The 19,475-nt window shown below is 33.6% G+C and overlaps 1 protein-coding gene across 3 annotated transcripts in view; it reads right to left on the reverse strand.

The window, feature by feature from the left end:
* Nucleotides 1-297: 297 nt before the first annotated feature.
* The window catches only part of LOC124364717 (transcription factor GAGA-like), a 33,337-nt gene continuing 14,159 nt past the window's right edge, over nt 298-19,475 (reverse strand). For 2 of the 3 annotated variants that reach the window (XM_046820410.1, XM_046820408.1), the window contains 4 exons: nt 16,683-16,992; nt 12,003-12,112; nt 8,623-9,084; nt 298-3,076 (listed from right to left, as the gene is read on the reverse strand). In XM_046820410.1, coding sequence (XP_046676366.1) covers nt 8,677-9,084; nt 12,003-12,112; nt 16,683-16,992 — 828 coding nt within the window. In that variant the 3' untranslated portion in view covers nt 298-3,076; nt 8,623-8,676. Of the gene's footprint in view, nt 3,077-8,612; nt 9,085-12,002; nt 12,113-16,682; nt 16,993-19,475 lie in introns of all 3 variants that reach the window. The other variant, XM_046820409.1, reaches the window with a different exon arrangement.

Here is a 19,475-nt window from a genome sequence, read left to right on the forward strand (position 1 = left end):
GCCAATAACCCAGAAATTCTAACATGTTTTAAGCATAAACATTGTGTTCAGGTAGATTAATAATTAAGCTGGACTTCTACATTTAGCTGGATATAAGCTTTGATGTAATGTTCCGTTTTCTTGTAAAGTTTGAACTTACCTATCCTAGAGCCTTGTCTGCTCTCCTTAAATGATATATTTCCTATAATATCCTGTCCACTTCACATTCGAGATCAATTTTATGGGCTTGCTGAATCTCAATTAAATTAGGACTTATAATAAAGTTTAAGAACACTGGTGGAAAAGTAAAAGTCATGGTGCTCAAGAAAATTTTACATTTCAAATTATCTTAGCACTAAAATTAATACAACATTTATAAATAGGGCTAGATACATTACATACTTTTGCTATTACAAAAAACAAATGTATAAAAATACAAGTCATATAAACATAACAATATCAAGTTTTAAACAATAACGAAAAAATAACATCAAGTATTAACCTATTCTATTCCTCAGTTTCAAGACTTTTATATTGCTATGTACTAACTGTATAAGCGTGTAAACATTGTATAAAAAGTTGTACAATGATGTTTCTCATTAAGAATTCTGTTTAACTTCAACAAACACGTACACATTGTGTAGACACTATATACAACACATATAGTTTATGTTATTTTATTATTGTTTATTAATAATAAATCCCAAAACTTGTTATTTATTAGTTAATGTAATTTAACTAGAACATGTTCACATATTATCTGTCAATATTTTCATTACGACACCATACTATCGATACGGTACTATACATGATCTTATATGTGGTAAAACAAAACAAAAATACATTAAAAATAATGTACTAATGAACAAAAACTTACTGTACAAAATATTATTTTATGTAATACATTTTATGTGGGTAAAAAATATTTCTAAAACAAACTGTATATAAATAACATATTTTAATGTAATATAACAGTAATATATATTTTAAATAATATAACATTTTCATTTCTTACTGAAATTTCTAAAGCTAATTAGAGAGGGACTTTCCATTTAAATGATCACTAAAGTAATGCCTTAAATAAAGACAAAACAGAAATTTAAAGCGGACTAAAAAGATTTCTCACATGAGACTTTACTATAGCTCACTCTAGTAGCTAACTCTGAAGTCCTAAGCTCAATCTGCCCCAGCTCTAGTTTCTGTACTTGATGCATGAGAAACGTTATATGACAGTTCACCAGCCGTTCACACAAATGAAGGTCACATGTACAAAAAGAGTACAACTGTCAGAAATAATATACGTTATTAGGAGTATAAAACTAACTATGCACATTTTTTAAAGGTGCATGATGTTAAATATTTTCATGTGATAAATTTTCAGTATTTGAGTATTCCAGCTAGCATCATTTTTCTATGTTCGAATAAGGATAAGTTTGGTTCTATTTCTGAATCTTTAATTCAAGTTTCATTCAGTCTCAAATTTCTAAAAATTTTCTATGGCAACTTATCTATTTCTGGACAATATTTGAAATTAATGACCAATGTTTAATAAGTACAAAAGATGTTTGTTTTTTTGAAGCGAGTATTCCAACTAGTATCATAATTCTATGTTTGAACCTTTAATTCGTTATGGGACTGAAGTCTGGTGACAGTATCAAAAACAATCATACGTAGAGATTCAGTTTCCAAAAATGAGCTCTGATAATATCTGTGGACACCCAAATCAACTTTTCAATGACAAATTGCATTCTCAATGTGTACAATACCATTTTCCCCCCAAAAAAAGTGTTTAAACTAAGGGAGTTCACAACAAATACGAGCACAAAAGTGTATATTTAAATACATACTACAACTTTAGAATAACAGATTAATACAATATGCCACTTTTTACAATATGGAAAAATTCTTTGTTGTGTTCCAAAAAATATGTAATGGCCTATCATATGACCTTGAACAGTTCCTTAACTTTGGAGTTGCAAAGCCTTTTTTAATACTGTGTTAAAACTAGTTGAATATGTTCCTTAGTGACATTTACTGAGAAAAGTCTTGACTACTAACAAGAATCCCATAACATATTTTCCTTCATTTCATGTAAACTCTATATTTGAAATCTGCTTTCAGGTTAAATTTCTCTGACAACATTTATAATTTGATTTATTTACAATAAACTCAGAAACGTCCATAAAAACTATACAAACGACACTATTGGAACCACTAACAGTTACTTGTAAAAAACTATGTACTTCCTAAATGTGCACCGTTTAACCCATTGCGGGTCAATTTATTTGGCTGGGACTGGCGCGAATCCAATTTGTTTGGCTGGGAAAGGCTCAAATCAGTTGCTCATCGGCAGCAGAACAGTAATTTGGAATGAACCATCCAGTGTTTATACTCAATTTACTTGTACTTTAAACTGGATTCTAGTATATAAGTTAGACATATTTTCGTCTCTAGAATTAGAATGATATACAATACACCATTCCATGAACTATTGTAACACTTTATATTACACTCACTAGCACTCTTTAATAAATACTGATCCATTTCAGGCGATCACAATTTTCATTTTTATTAGTGCATAATACATGCAACAATTATCGTAAAAAATTCAAAACTAAACAATAGATTTGTAAAAACAACGTGAGAAAACAATAGATCAGTAACACTACATAACGTAGAGGAATTCAGCTGATTTTTCAACTTCTCCATACAATTGCGATCTATAAAATATTTACAAACTTGTTTGTGAAAACTAAAGAAAAAGTTGTTGCTAATAACATTCAGTAGATTAATAATGGCGCTCACATTCTAGAAGAAGTTATTACAACTATTAGGAGGTAAAATTAAAAGCAGATCACCTTTGCAACTAGAGCTCGTTATCGCTAGTCCCAGCCATTTCATTAAGAGATATGAAATATTTTATCAGTAATCCGCAATGTGTTAACTATCAGGATGTAACAATAACACCAAAATGTCGTACTTATTACTAATACTAGTATAATTAAGGAAGACAAGTCAGGTAAGGGTCCAACAAATTTAACACATCAGTGTTCTGGATCCAATTAAAACATTAGATACAAGGGTGTTGTTCTTTAGCCTGTGAACAGAACAAAACTTCTAAGTACATCCTAAACAAATAGTTAAAGCGTAAAAGTTAAACTAATGTAGTCAAAAAAATTTTAATTACTATCTATACTTGCTTCTCTCAGACCTATTGCATTCACTATATGGAATGTTTTCAGCATGGAGCTTGAATAATGAGCTTATTCAACCCTGGAGAGTTTGGGGTATATCTAGAAAATGAAGTACGTACCAACTCCAGATGAAAGCACTACTTAAGTTTCCTTGTTTTTTCCTGCAAACCATTTTTTTAATTATTAACACAAAAGGGGAGGATTTTTTACTCGCCCAGTATAAACACCACAAAACTTAACTAATTCATGGTCTGCAAATTGACCTTTTATAAACGAAAACTGCAAATATAAAACCTGTTTCGAAGTACAACTGTTGAAACATTAGTTGCTATTTCTTCTCCCAGCATTAGACACTACTATATACATTGATACTTATTTATCTAGGCTACAATAGAACTTTCGTAATATTACTTCAAACGAAGCATAAACATTAAGCAAGAGAACATTTATTTGAGAATACTTAATTTGGTTCATTGGCCCCATCTGTAGCTACAAGTCCTTTGTGAAATAAAATAAAAACTAAGCTGAGCTTTGTTAACGATGGTGAGTGTTAATATTGGACTTAATATTGAGAATTGTTCATTTTATAGGATCATAGAAATATCATAAACTATTGCTCTTTTATTAATAGTGAAGTTATTTTTACAATTACAATCTTTACATGTAAATGCCCATTTTCATTGTGCCACACCTCAAACACAAGTTAGTCATATTTTTTATATATCTTACTACATTGCTTACATTGTACATAATCCAGTACCGTTGACGACAAAGATTTAGAAAGTAACATAAATTAATGCATTAATTTAAAGCATTTAATGTCATCGTCTGAATAGGATAAGAATAAGTTGATCACTTTATGACAATTACATTCTTCGCAAGAGTAATGAGATTCACATGGATGCTGTAGATCAAAGTTGAGCCTCAAACATAAAACATGACTTTCACGAGAAACACAAGCAGAATATGTCCATCCATGATTCTAAAACACTATCAACCGCCATCAAACCTTCCATGAATAGCAATCACAACTGGCATCAAAAATCTCTGGGTAAAGATTTGGTAAAACTGAGATGAATCCTGATGCACATTATCCACAACCACTGATAAGGGTCAAACCAATATGGGCAGCAAATATTAACAATGAGCTTTTAACTCAGTTTAAATAGAACTAACATTATTAATATGTGGATCATGGGTCATTATTACATTTAGCAAAAATTTGAAGTATCCAGTCATAAATTTTTGGCCAGACCAATAAAAAGAAAAACCCACTGAAATACGAAAGCATTAACAATTAATAACACAGGCAGTTTAAATTTAATAAATTAGATATTTTATTATAATTATTAATTATTATTAGTTAGAGAAGAAAAAGTTTCTAGAAAAAATAATGGAAATACTCATGTAGATCTGGAAAAGCACCACCTTCCAATAATGAAGAATCTCTGCCAAAACCCTATCAGCTGATAAGTTTTTTCCGGCTTTTATTGAAACAATAGAAAAGTAATGAATGGGCATGAATGAGAGAGATACTCAGTAACTCAATATTACTTGTCAATTAGCATGCACATAGAGAAAGAGAATCCACAAAAATTGCACTGCTATTGAGCTATTAATAAATTAGAAATTAAGCCAAACAGTTGACCATTTCACCAGTTAGCAATGTTCAGTGTGTTTCGACATATCACTACTTTATAATTGCTTTTGACCAAGGAACTCCTTAAGTTTAATGTTACTGAGTCTGGTCTGTATGTCAATGCCACTGTAAATTGTTGAAATGCATCTTTGTTTTTGCCGAAAGTTTATAACCCATGACAGTAGGCCACACCCTGATCAGAGAGTTGAATTGGAAAATAGTATTGGACTGTGAACTGTCTAGTGTAAACAGATCTGTACAAAGAGAATTGAATTGGAGAGCAGTGTCGGACTGTGAACTGTCTAGTGTATACAGATCTGTACGAAGAGAGTTGAATTGGAGAGCAGTGTCGGACTGTGAACTGTCTAGTGTAAACAGATCTGTACAAAGAGAGTTGAATTGGAGAGCAGTGTCGGACTGTGAACTGTCTAGTGTAAACAGATCTGTACAAAGAGAGTTGAATTGGAGAGCAGTTTCGGACTGTGAACTGTCTAGTGTAAACAGATCTGTACAACAAGAGTTGTCACAACCCGTATCAAGCAGTTGTACAAGATTTAGAGAGCAGTATTGGACTGTCTATTATAAACAGATCTGTACACAAACGGAGTTGTGACTAGTGTCTGACAGTAACTTGTATTTCCATTCTAAACATTGCCAAGATGTGTAAACAGACTCCTGCACAAGCAGCGAAGCACTTAAAATTTTGTATACTCGTTCACATTATATGACAGTAGGTGCACAAGTTCTCTTGTATTTTTACTCGCTAGTTTAAACACAGTCTTCCACACATTTCCATGATTACTATAAGTTTCAAAGCTGCTGTGCTGATGAATTTCAGTATGACAAACTTTAGTGTTTAGAACCGGATAACGGAGAATTTCACAATCATTAGAATTATTGATTGACATGGACACAAACAAAGGAGTACCTATACTACACAACCAAGAAAGACAGAGAGGTGAAACATGTTGGTGACATAATGGAGGTCCGCCAAGAGTGGTTAATCAGAAACAAAAATCCTGAGCAGGCTCAATACACAATCAATTATTTCTTACTTTCCTCGAACCAATCCGATAAACTGCAATCAATCTTGTGAGTTTCCAGGTGTGGCAAAATGAGGTTCATAAGCAAATAGGACACAAATATAGACATGAATTTTCCTACACATTATTTTATAGTGTATTAACAATTAACTAATTTATTCCAAAACAGAAATCTTCAAGTTTTAAGATTAGATCCACTCTTCTATTTATGCAATCTACAAGTATGTAATTAATATACAGGGTGTCAATTAAGTCTGGAACCTCTTTTTTAATTTTTAAACCACAATATAAAAAAATACCAAAGTTCACACGTGCTTACTGGTGATAGTAACGCACATATCTGCCCAATTACCGACCAGATAATCCCTTTGGGGGACGGTCCACAAGGAGTCAGGCAAAATTCTTAAATAGCAGCATAGGTCAAGTTTGGTATCAAATTAAAGGTCTTACTTAGCAGAGTACAATGCCGCAAACCGAACTTAAAAAGGTGGATTCATTCAGTAGTTATAGCTATTTGAGTTTTAAAACAATTGAACAATGTAAATTATTAAGTATTACAAGTAAACACCAATTTTTAAGTACCTGTGATCAAAGTAAGTGTTCAAAATGTTCCCCTACCATCGTCTGGCAATGTCTTAGGCGGTTGTAAAAGCCATCCGTACTGCATTTTGAAGGTAGTCACGAGAAATATCTTGAGCTTCTTGGACTATGAGATTTCTTGGGTGCGCCAAATCTCGAGGCTTGGTACGATAAACTTTATCTTTGAGGTATCCCCAAAGAAAAAAATCCAGCGGAGATAAATCAGGGGAACGAGCAGGCCACTCTACTGCACCACGTCTTCCAATCCATCTGTGAAGGAATAATGTATCCAAGTATTCTCTAACAAGGAGAGCAAAGTGTGATGGCGCGCCATCTTGTTGGAAATAAATTCTTTGAAATTGTCGACCAAGAGCAGCTTGTAGTGCAGGAATTATCTCATTTTGGAGCATTGCTGATACGAGTCACCATTTAAATTACCATTGATAAATAATGGGCCCATAATTTGATTTCTTATAATACCTGCCCAAACGTTAAGTTTCTGTGGATGCTGTGTATGACTCAATCTGCCACTTTCACATTTTAACAGTAGTTGTGTTATTGGTAATAATTATTGATTCCTGGCTTCGATTACTACATTGTCAGATGATGGGACGGGAACATTTTGAACACTTACTTTGATCACAGGTACTTAAAAATTGGTGTTTACTTGTAATACTTAATAATTTACATTGTTCAATTGTTTTAAAATTCAAATAGCTATAACTACTGAATGAATCCACCTTTTTAAGTTCGGTTTGCGGCATTGTACTCTGCTAAATAAGACCTTTAATTTGATACCAAACTTGACCTATGCTGCTATTTAAGAATTTTGTCTGACTCCTTGTGGACCGTCCCCCAAAGGGATTATCCGCTCGGTAATTGGGCAGATGTGTACGTTCACACCAGTAAGGACGTGTGAACTTTGGTATTTCTTTCTATTATGGTTCAAAAATTAAAAAAGAGGTTCCAGACTTATTGACACCCTGTATAAATCTAATTAAAGGAAATATCTTAACATAAGCATTTAAATTGTCGCTTTTTTATTATTGAGGTCTTAACCCTCCGACTGATGACCGACAGCACAGTCATTCATCAATACTGCTTGTGAATTGATAAAAGACGGCACAGCCATTGGTCAACTTTCCGCTATTACTACGCAGAAACCGTTTAAGTTATAAAGACATATTAGCACCATTTGAATCTTCTACTCATAAATACCAATCCATTTTATATAGTTTATATTCGTAATATTACTTGTTGTCAGCTGATATCGATCCAAAGGCCGCACAGCATACAGCTGATGGACTATGCAGCTGGTGACGCGCTGCACGGCCTTAACGTTCTTTACTGCTACTATTGCTAGGTTATTATGCAGGCTAGTTGTGTATGGTTGATTGTTATCTTGAGAAATGGACGATCCTTGTTGTTCAAATGATGTACGTGAACCATTGGATGATGAAAATATTAGTTCTGATGATAAAAGTGACATATCAGCAAATTAAGTGCATGATGATATTTCTTTGTCAGATTTGTTGACAGGTAGTTTGGATGATTATAAACCAGTGGAATGTGAGTTGGGTTATAAACAAATTAATAGTGGCAGTGACAACAATTCATCATTATCTGATATGCGTCTTGTGCAAAGAATTCATCAAACACCAATATGGATACACGTACTGCCAAAAAAAAGTAGTACATACAATACATTTTTATCAAAAAACTTTTTTGTGATGTAAATAAATGTATATATATTTTAATAATTTTATTCACTACAAAACTGTGTATATTTTGTACATTTACAGTATCTTACTAGCTCGTCATGTGAAAGTTACATTGAATGAAATTTAGAAAAAAAATTTATAATACACATTTTTCAATTTGTGTACAATAAAAAACGATACCCTATTAAATGCAGATTTTAATTATTTTACATTTCTCTCTGGTTTCTAACAAAAAATGTATATATAACACTTAATACTTAGCATTTAGCATTTTTTTTATATATATATCTGATAAATATGCTACACAAAGATAAAAATCAGTGTATCATTCTGGGAGTTTCTTATTATCAGTCAGAGGGTTAAGTAAAACTTTTTAATTGCAAAATTGGTTTGAATCGTTATAATACAATAGCAATCTATCTCTCAATGTCAAATACAGTGTAAAAATGTGTTTTACGTTTAAATACCAATTACAAGATCCTGTTGTACTGGCTAGGGCGGGAAATTAGTATGATCATGTTTCACTCGGTGGCGCAGTGCTCTCTGGTGTCTGCGTAGAGTCCTGCACCGCGCAGCAACTCGGTCTGGTGTTGCCGGAACACACTGTCGTGTGTGAACTGTTGTGCCATCGTGTGGCTGTAGGGGTCACACTGGGTGCTACTGTGATACAAGGGAGGGGAGAGCAAGTGTGAGGGTGGGGCAGGCGGAGGGAGGCGAGATGGCCCTGCCTCTACTCCCCCCTCCACCACCTCTGTCAATGTTTGTACACTCTGGACATTCTGTACGCTTTGCACACTTTGTATGTTTTGCACATTTTGAACACTTTGTACACCTTGAACATTTGGTACATTTTGAATGTTTTCCTCCTCCGGTTTCTTTGTTTCGTCTTTGACCGTTTGTATCTTTCGTTGTTTCCCGCCATTCTCCACCTTTTACAAAGAAGAAATTTATCAGTTTTACTTATAAATATGAATATACAATGTAATTCAGTGGTGAAAAAATGCATGATGAGGATGTTACATAAATACTAGGTACCAAATTTACTTTGGAACCTGGTGCAATACTTTACCAGCAAACTTTGGCTTGAAAGGTAAATTATATTATATCTGAAGGCCAAGTTGCACTTTAAATACAATATACAACTCTTCACATTATTAATAAACTCTATCCAAGAAGAGAAGTAGGTTTCAAAAACAAAAACATTAAGACACCCTAAATTTGTGTACAGTTGCCTCATGAATCCTTTTCATTATTGAACTAAGTGTACAAATGTAAAAAAAAACTTCAGCTTGTTTCAAAATATTTTAGAGTTCTCCAAACTAGCAGAGAAGTGTGAGTTGTGATTTAACATTCAATTCCACAATCTTAAAAATGTAGAAATTATTTCATAGGCAACTATTCATGGTGGGAAATGTTAATTGTGGAAAATAGCTGATGCTGATCCAAATTGCTGTGCAAAAAAACATTAAATAAAAAAGAAACTAAAATAGATTGTAATTTATATTAAAAGTTAATAATACCTAATGTTAACAGTGTTTTATTTTACAATGAGTGTTTTATTTTACAATGAGTTTTTTCTCTTTTAGTTTTGTTCCTATTTTTTCTGTATTTGTTAGCAAACTGTTTTAAAAATGTTGTAACTAACTAATGTCCCAAAATTCTCACACTATTGTTGATATATTAAAATTTGTGTTGTTTCGGTTCATAACTTTTGATTAACATAATGAATCAAAATAATTTCAAACTAAATAGTATGTAAATTATACACAATATAAAGCTAAACTAACAGACCTTGCAGAAAAGTTTCTACACCACGTCTATATCAAAGTGCTACACCTTATTTCAGTAAGTCTGTAAAACTCTAAAGAAAGGAAATGATAAATTACATGCATTACAATAATCAGAACTTGTAACAGGTCAAATTACGACATTTGAATATTCGCGGGGAATTGGCAGACTGTGACGTCAGTGAATCGGCAGACTGTGACGTCAGTGAATCACATGTTGTCGGAATTGAGATTTATTCAATTAATAACGGAGAAATATATTAAAACTTTATACGGGAACAAATTTAATTAATTAAAATGAATTAAACATAACCAAAATTCGTGTTTTACAAAAGTACTAAATAAAATTACGCAGAAAAGCCAATTGTGGGATAAAATGACTTGCATATTGATGACGTCATAAAGTACATGTTGCTAAAAATTTAAATAAAAAGCTTTGGAAAAATAATAAAAGAAATTAGAAAGACTTAAATTGATTAATTATAGTGAACATGATAAATTTCGACAATTATAAGAAAAGAATCAAATTATATTTAATCGTGAAGACGCTGATTTGAACGGGAGAGGGGATGAGTATTGTTTTGAGTCGGTATGCGTAGTTTTATACGGAGAATCCTTCTTCTCTTTCTAGACTTGAAGCAAGGAGGTTGTGCTCATGTGGATCCTCCTGGGACAGTAGTAATAAAATTAATAGGAAACTGTATTATGGTGTATTGAAGTTTTTATAAGGGATGGGATGTTATGTTAGATTCTCAAGTTATCAAAGCAAGGTGAGTGGAATTATATATGTATGGACAGTGTAATATAAAATAAATTGACATCAGGGTCGTTTGCTTTGATTTTTATTTGAGTATTCCATCTATAAAGAAGTGTGATAGGAACTTTAATGGAGTGATATTGAGTTTTTTTAACCATTATTCAATCTATTTAAAAACCTGACATAGATATAGACTTGTTGTTGGTGATATCAACAACACACAGACATTGAATTTTGATAGTTATTTGGTATCAACTTGGAATAATATGAGTTAGCCAACACAAAGTAATTTACATAACCAATAAGAGGAAGCACATTTTGAATACCAATTGGGAGAAAAATTGGGACAACAAACGTGGGTCTGGAACGTGGCAGAGTTTCAAACAAACGAGGGGACCGTAGCAAAAGGACACAGCTAGCTTTGGGCAGATCTTGAGCAAGATGGCGACCAACGCGATCCGCAGCAAAATGGCGCACAACAACGTGGGTCCTCAACAACATTGAAAACCGATACGCAGCAAATTGGCACACAGCAACGTGGGGCTCGCAGCAAACTATAAGCAAATTTTATTTATATTTAAATTACTTAAAGTGTTTAACTTTTCAGAAGTGTTATATAAATAAATTAAGACAAAAGAAATTTAAAAAATGTAAATACTAAGATATTTATTGAAGATCATATTTAGGGATTGAGTTCTAAATGGGTTAACAAGTATACACTAAAGCATACACAATAAGCTGTTTTAGAAATAAATGTCAGTGGATAAAAGTATAAGTAATCATTGTAGACTAGAGTTAAATATTAGTGGCTCCAAAATACAACTTTGAGGAACTCCAAACATCAAGAATACTACTCTGGCAATATTCTTGTTTATTAAAAGTATGGATTCAGAGTATTATTCGCTAAACAATAATATTTTGAGAATCGGGTAGAAATTTCAGGGAGATATCTCTTAGCCAGAGTAGTATGCTTAATGTTTGGAGTTCCTCAAAGTTGTGTTTTGGAGACACTAATATTTAACTCTAGCGTATGGTGTAATTTCATACAGTAAAGATGCATTCTCTGAATCCATACTTTTAATATTGTTTCAATTAATAACTGTTGAATTTCTTAATTGTAATACTGTTACATGGATATATTTGGAAGAAAACATATCCATGAAGCGTCCAACACTAGACTTTAAATTCAGTAACGTAACCGAGTTCATCCCAGTTTTGATATACCTAATCAATTCATTGACTTGTTGTTTATGTAGTCATGTTCGACCACATGTGTATATACACATATGGAGAGTACTCTAACCTTGAGATGAATGAGTTCCATGTGACGACGCAGGTTACGAGACTGCCGCAATGTCACTCCACAGACAGTACATTCAACCGGCAGGTCTGACACAAGCTTCTTGGTAGCAGCTGTAATGAAAATTCAGTTAATTTATACGTAATATGATCAGATTTATGAATATCTAGGCTCCTGTTAACTGTAGATATTTATTCGCAGAATGCAACAGTATATTAGGTTTGGAATGATATCTTAAATATTTCTGATATGTGATGTTGACTGGAAAATTTGCTATTTTCAGAACCACATCCATATCATTGTTTAACAGCCATTAGGTTGGAGCCTTGAAACTGGGATGCAAAACCTTTGCTATAACACAAATGTTTATGTAAAATTCCATGATATCTGATTGAGTGGTTCTCAAGATTACAGTAGTAGTAGCATTTGACAGTTTGTGATGCTCAGCACTTGTATGTATAGAAAACTGAAAAAGGGAGCAGGAATTTCAGAGCTAAGTTTTCAGTAATTTATTTGTTATATTTAGTGGTTTCAGTAATTTTTTAACTTTAAATATAAAAGACTAGTCATAATAGAAGATAAAAAAATAAACAAAATGTCACAATACATTGACACTCACTCGATTTGTGTGGCAATACAAGAAAATACTTGTAAAGTGTTAACTTTTGGTATACTTCTGCACAGTATTACACATAAATTATATTTGAAATTATGTAAAAAATTACAATAATTATTACATCTCACAATTATTTTTATGATGAACGATGAACTACAAGTAAAATAACTAATTTTGAATTTGATAGCAATAAATAGTGATATTGCTTTAAAAGGTTTAAATCTTTACAAATGTCTCAGTATACCTCTATATATTGAGCATATCCACGTACTCATCATTGAAACAACAGTTTGAATTTTAAGTTCTATTTTCAAAAATCAAAAAGCGAAACATATCCAGGCAGAGACTTAAAAAATATATAATGGTGTACATCTCTACTTATACCAGCAAATTAGCAGATATTTTTTCCAAATGATTATCGAGAAGAGTAATTTTCACAAAATTATCTTCTGACTCAGTCGGAAGAAGTAGGTAGATTTTGTGATGGAAGAAATATAAGTAATATATTTCTTAGGGGATTTAAATGTAATTAACATCTTAAAAACTGTCTGAGGTACAAAAAGTAGTTATTGCAAAAAGTTTATGAGTTTTCATTAGCATTCCTGATTGTTTTTTACTTTTTCTCTGAATCCATAAATAACTTGAGTTGTGTTTATTTTTTATTATAATTGCCGCTATACTAGAATGAATGGTGTTCCTAGCTGGTCGATGAACTTGACGAAGATATTTATTGTGCCAAGTTTCAACTTATTAGGTTTTTTTATAGGGCAGTTATCATTTGCAAGAGCTGTGTTATATATCACAGAGGTATATATAAACTTTGGAATGGGAGGTGGTTTTGGGCTCTGGGGGGCATGTTTGGTGAAGTTATGTGGAAATTTTCCTCAAGTGCTAGGATAAATTACAATGATCTGATTTTAATACAAAATCTACTTAAAATCCACAAAACCCCTTACTTTCATCAGTTTTTTTGCGGATAATGCACTCATCCACAACTAATTCTAAAAAGAAAATATGTGCCAATTTTTAAGACAATCAGTTAAAACACTATCAAAATCAGACATAGTTTTTAAACACACACAAAAACTATGTATCTATACTTGGGTACACTTTTCAATTTTAAAACTAAGGTGTCTCTGAGATAGTATCTACAACTACTCAATAAAATTGTGTTGAGGTATAAAACATTCACTTAAGTTATACATAATCTCCTAGAGCAGCCTGCACCAAAATAGTTCGATGACATTTGAGGCAGTGTTGCCATATCACTGCTGAGTACCATAGATGTGACATGGCTACGGTCACTTCTGTTTGTTTGATTTACAGTATATCTGCAAACCAGATGAATGGAAACAAATGTACATATATTTGTTTACAATAACAACTAATGATGTTTGCTCATTACAACAGATGATGAGAGTGATCAGTAATTTTTCCTACTATTTGGCACGGGATGTCCATTCTAAGGTACAGTTTCATACCATGGGGTAATTGCAGTAGGATAAATGAAATTTTAACTGCTCAAAAGAAAGCTATAAGAATTATTTCAGGATCAAACTCTTTAGACCACTGTAGACCCCTTTTCATAGCTCAGGAAATACCTATAGTAATCAATTTGTATATTTTCAATTTGGTAGTGCACATTATGAATAACCCAGATAAATTAGACTTCAGATCCAATATTCATAATTAAAATACCAGGAATAATTTGGAAATTGAATTTAACCGTCTTGGTAAAACCATGAACAGTCACAAAATAATTCCACTAAAAGTTATCAATAAATTAATACCATTGGTTGATAAATATCCGGACTCAATTTTCAGAAAGAAGCTTTATAGGTGGTTACTGGATAATCATTTTTACAGCCTTCAGGAGTGTTTTAGAGTTACACAAATTGCTTTTTGAGAATTGTTTACTCTTTGATGTTTTTGTCTCAACTCTTTACAGTTGCTTTTTTTCTTGTTATTTTTAATTAGTCTATAACCTCTTGTTGTTATTGTTAGTTTATATATATATATATATATATATATATATATATATATATATATATATATATATATATATATATATACACTGAGGGACAAAAAAAGTGGGACAAGCTTATAAATTGATTTAACAATATTTCTACATTTTTCTTATCTGTAGCTGATTCCTCACATGATTGCTTCAAATCTATCCTGAAACATCTTTACTTTATTAATGCTAATCTTATCATGAGTCTAACTAATGTCTTCCTTATCAGCTCAGAAGAGAACTTTCAACCCATTTGTGATCATTGCCTGCCTCAGTCTGTGTATCTATCCATTACTGCAGGTCATTCCCAGCTTAGACAACAACATAAAATGCCTCTGTCACCAACAGATTGTGCCAGAGTCGTTGCTCTAGTTGATAGTGGCTTAACATTGCGAGAAGTAGAAAACATCAATCCAGCATAAGCAGAGCTGTGATTCGCTTTAGATTAACAGGAAGTTATGAAAGGAGGCAGGGATCAGGCCGTAACAGAACAACAAGTGCCAGAGATGATCGTTTTGTTGTGTCAGTAATTTTGCGAAATCAGTTTCGAACTTCTGTTGAAGTTCGTAATGAGCTTATGAGAGCCCGTGGAGTGAATGTTTCCACACGAACAATTAGAAGAAGGTTACAGGAGGTGGGACTTGGAGCTTATCGCCCAGCTACAGGTCCTAGGCTGCTCCCGCGCCACCGAAGAGCTCGTTTGGAGTTTGCTCGAACTCACGTAAATTGGACCTCAGAGCAGTGGAGCCCAGTGCTGTGGACCAATGAGTCTCGATTCTCCCTGAGATCACCAGACGGTCGTGAAAGAGTGTGGAGACGGGCTTGAGAGAGGTTTGCTCAATGTGCAATATCGCAAAGAGACAGTTTTGATGGTGGGTCCATAATGGTTTGAGGAGGAATTTCAAGAGAGGCTCACACTGAGCTTGTAATTGTTAATAGAGGAACATTAAATGCTGAAAGGTATGTTAAAGAGGTTTTGTCAGAACATGTAGTGGTCTTTGCGGGATTTGTGGGTCCTAGATTCATGCTGATGCAAGATAATGCTTGTCCACACACTGCAAGGGTGGTGCAAAATTACTTACGTGAAGTTGGAATCGAAGTCATGGAATGGCCCACACACAGCCCGGATCTTAATCCATTAGAACACATCTGGGATGTCATGGGAAGAGCAATTAGAAATCATCGAGATGAGTTACACTCTTTGCAATAGCTTGGCCAGGCCCTGCAGGAGGAGTGGAATAACTTGGACCAGGAGGTAATACGGGGCTTGATTGACAGAATCGGTCGCAGACTAAAGGCAGTCATCAGAGCCCGAGGTGGGAACACAAGATACTAAAACGCCTTTGGACTACTCCAAGTTCAAGAAAAAAATCATTCTAACCATTTAATTTCTTTCTCCTTTTTTGAATTTTAAGTATTTTTAGGAGTTAACTTGTAATTACGAATAAATCTTTGTACATTGTTCTTCGTTTGTTGCAAAAATGTGTAAAGAACACTTTTCAATTTGGTTTTTGGTTTTACATCAATTATAACATTAAAAGATTGAAAAATATTGAGTGTCCCACTTTTTTTGTCCCTCAGTATATATATTTTATTAATTGTTGAGTTTTAGATTTGTTGATTAATTCCATTGTTTTAAATCTTTTAATTGTCGTCTAATTGAATTAATTTATTTTAACTAATTGATGGCGTTATTTTAACAACTCTTTTTACACCTTAACATACAGAAATTATCAAATTATAAAAAAGTATGAATTAGAAATGAAATAGTTTATTTGTAATTTATAGTATATCTATATTTATATCTAGACTTGGCGTTGTGCTGCAATACTAACGTTAATACTTGTAAAGTCTTAAAACAATAAATTGATTGATTGATGTATAGAGGGAATTCAATTTCACCACTCACCGTCAGACTATTTTGGTGCAGGCTCCTCTAACATCTGTGTCTGTACCTCAAACATATTTTTGTTGGTACTTGGTTCATGTAATAATATGGTATTTTTGTTACTTTGCTTACAGTACTGTTTGAAGAGACAAAATATGAACTCACGTGGTTCTCCATTACAGTGTTGCTCATCCACAAGCTCATCTTTCATATGCTCGTCAACGGGAATTTCGACATGTTCCAAGGGACGTGGCTCCACTGCGACTCCCACCCCTACGCCTCCTACCCCTAACCCTTCAGTCACCCCCCACTTGACACCGTCCGTCTCCGAGCTGTGCCGCTGTTTGCGTTTACGTTTACGCACCGGCAGCAGTGGACTGTTCATGTCTCTCATAGGCACATTGTTCTGTCCGTGGTTCATCTCTCTCATGCCATCGTTCATTACCACGGGTACTGTGATCTGCGTCATTGTTTTCTACAAAAGAATACGACAGTTCAATAGTGGTTTGTCTAATAATAATTCTTAATCAGAATCATCAAATAAGAAGTGACACTTAGGAGTTATTGGATGGTACGGAACTCTTCATTCAATCGTTAAAGAACTAAACTTACATTGATTTGTGCTTGCTCAAGCTTATGCATCAGGCTTCTTAGACACCTGAAGAATAAGAAATTTCCCACGTCGAAAAGTGTTTCATTTTGTAACAAACAACCATGGCAAATGTATAAAATTCTGTTATTCTTTCAAATTATCCATTGTCAATAATATGTTTTAAACAAGTATGTATATTTTATATATTTTCCAACTAAGATAACACTGTTGTTTAGTATAAGAGCATGGATTGGTGTACAGAGTGAGACAGAGGATAAGTAACAAAATAAGGGGGTTTCCCCTCTAGTTAGGAATTTTGTATTGTATAAATTATTAAAACATTTGTAAAATATGATTTTAAATTATTTTCAGGAATTAATAAAAGTGAATGGCACTTTTCACTGCCTGAGTTATTAGATTTATCAGCAAAAGGATATTTACCATATTACAGAGTAGATACATTCAGGAAACGGAAATTGTAATTAATTCAAGGTTGAAAGACTATAGTACAGAAAAGGGGACTTAAAGAATCAGAAGTATCCCAATCCTGCTAAACTACAGAACTAGTTACTTTGGTATGTCATTAGGTTTTAACAGATTCATATATATTAAATTAAAATTAAAAGTTTCTGAACATTTATCATAGATTTTAAATTGCTTAAATATAAACAGATTTTACATTTTTTCAATATTGATACTTGTAGATACATTCCACAAATAGTAAAACCGTAAGACCATTATTGGTATAGAATATTGTGTAAAGGGTAAAGATAAAAGTAAGCTAAGATAAAGTGTAGACAATGGATGCAGTTCCCAAGAATGCTGATGGAGGAATACTGTCTTAGTAAAATATGAATTGAAATTTATTAGCAAAAAGCAATGGATTAATAACAGATGCAGCACCAGTTATGCTTACCAAAGTCTACTTCATGGGCCAGTACGACAAACCACCAGAAATTTTCTTAACTTAATCCTTCCATCCAGGGTAATATAATCGATAAGACAACTTTTTGGGGTTCCATATGTCATTCCAGAATAGCTAAAGAGTAACACAGGGTGATAAAATGGTTATCTCAATTTTTAGGTTTACATGGACGATGTCATAAGTAACATCAAAGTCTTCCCTTTCTCATTGAACTATAACTTACACAATTAAAGTATTAAAATATTTTAGCCTTTCTCTCTGGAGAGTTATCTCAGTCAACCGATGTTAAACCGAAACTGCTAACAATAACCACTCATCTGTAAAGTTGTGGGGACAGAGCTTTATAGTGTGGCTGTAGCTTAACCAACCAACATGCATTTATTATGTATGGGTTCAGGTTGCCAAATTTTTGACAATATCATGCTATCTCCATTGTTATTTTCTTCTTTGATTATTTCTAAGGTTTCTCTTATTTTCCTCCTTGATTATTTCTAAGGATTCTCTTATTGTACTTTAACAATAATGGGGAATTTTTGCAAGTACTATTGTTAAATTAAATTCTATTGCATGTTCAGTTTTGAAATAGTATTTTGCCGAGGCAGATTTTTCAAAACTTGATGTTTTGTGTGTCTAACGCGTTTACTGACTTGTGTAAATTAATGTCTCAAGAATGTTTTTACAAGGTACAAACTCAAAGACCTTCAAGTCAGTTAATAACATGGTTGTTAAAGAGTTTTCCAGTACTGTACAGAGTGTCTAATAACTCTGTCCTGTACTGTAATAAACGCAGAGAGTCCGCTATTGTTTATTAGTATCGTAGTGAATCTTAATTCCTCTCAGATACTTAGTTTACTGTGCACTCACCTCAGTAGTGAGAGTTTGAGGATACAGAGCCTGGATGTCGAGACAGTGAGCTGTCTGCAGCATTGAAGGCAGTTACTCAGTTTACTGTGCACTCACCTCAGTAGTAAGAGTTTGAGGAGACAGAGCCTGGATGTCGAGACAGTGAGCTGTCTGCAGCAGTGAAGGCAGTTACTCAGTTTACTGTGCACTCACCTCAGTAGTGAGAGTTTGAGGAGACAGAGCCTGGATGTCGAGACAGTGAGCTGCCTGCAGCAGTGAAGGCAGTCACTCAGTTTACTGTGCACTCACCTCAATAGTGAGAATTTGAGGCGACAGAGCCTGGATGTCGAGACAGTGAGCTGCCTGCAGCAGTGAAGGCAGTTACTCAGTTTACTGTGCACTCACCTCAGTAGTGAGAGTTTGAGGAGACAGAGCCTGGATGTCGAGACAGTGAGCTGTCTGCAGCAGTGAAGGCAGTTACTCAGTTTACTGTGCACTCACCTCAGTAGTGAGAGTTTGAGGAGACAGAGCCTGGATGTCGAGACAGTGAGCTGCCTGCAGCAGTGAAGGCAGTTACTCAGTTTACTGTGCACTCACC

The sequence above is a fragment of the Homalodisca vitripennis genome, chromosome 6 (genome assembly GCF_021130785.1).
Source record: "Homalodisca vitripennis isolate AUS2020 chromosome 6, UT_GWSS_2.1, whole genome shotgun sequence".
Classification (NCBI taxonomy): Eukaryota; Metazoa; Arthropoda; class Insecta; order Hemiptera; family Cicadellidae; genus Homalodisca; species Homalodisca vitripennis.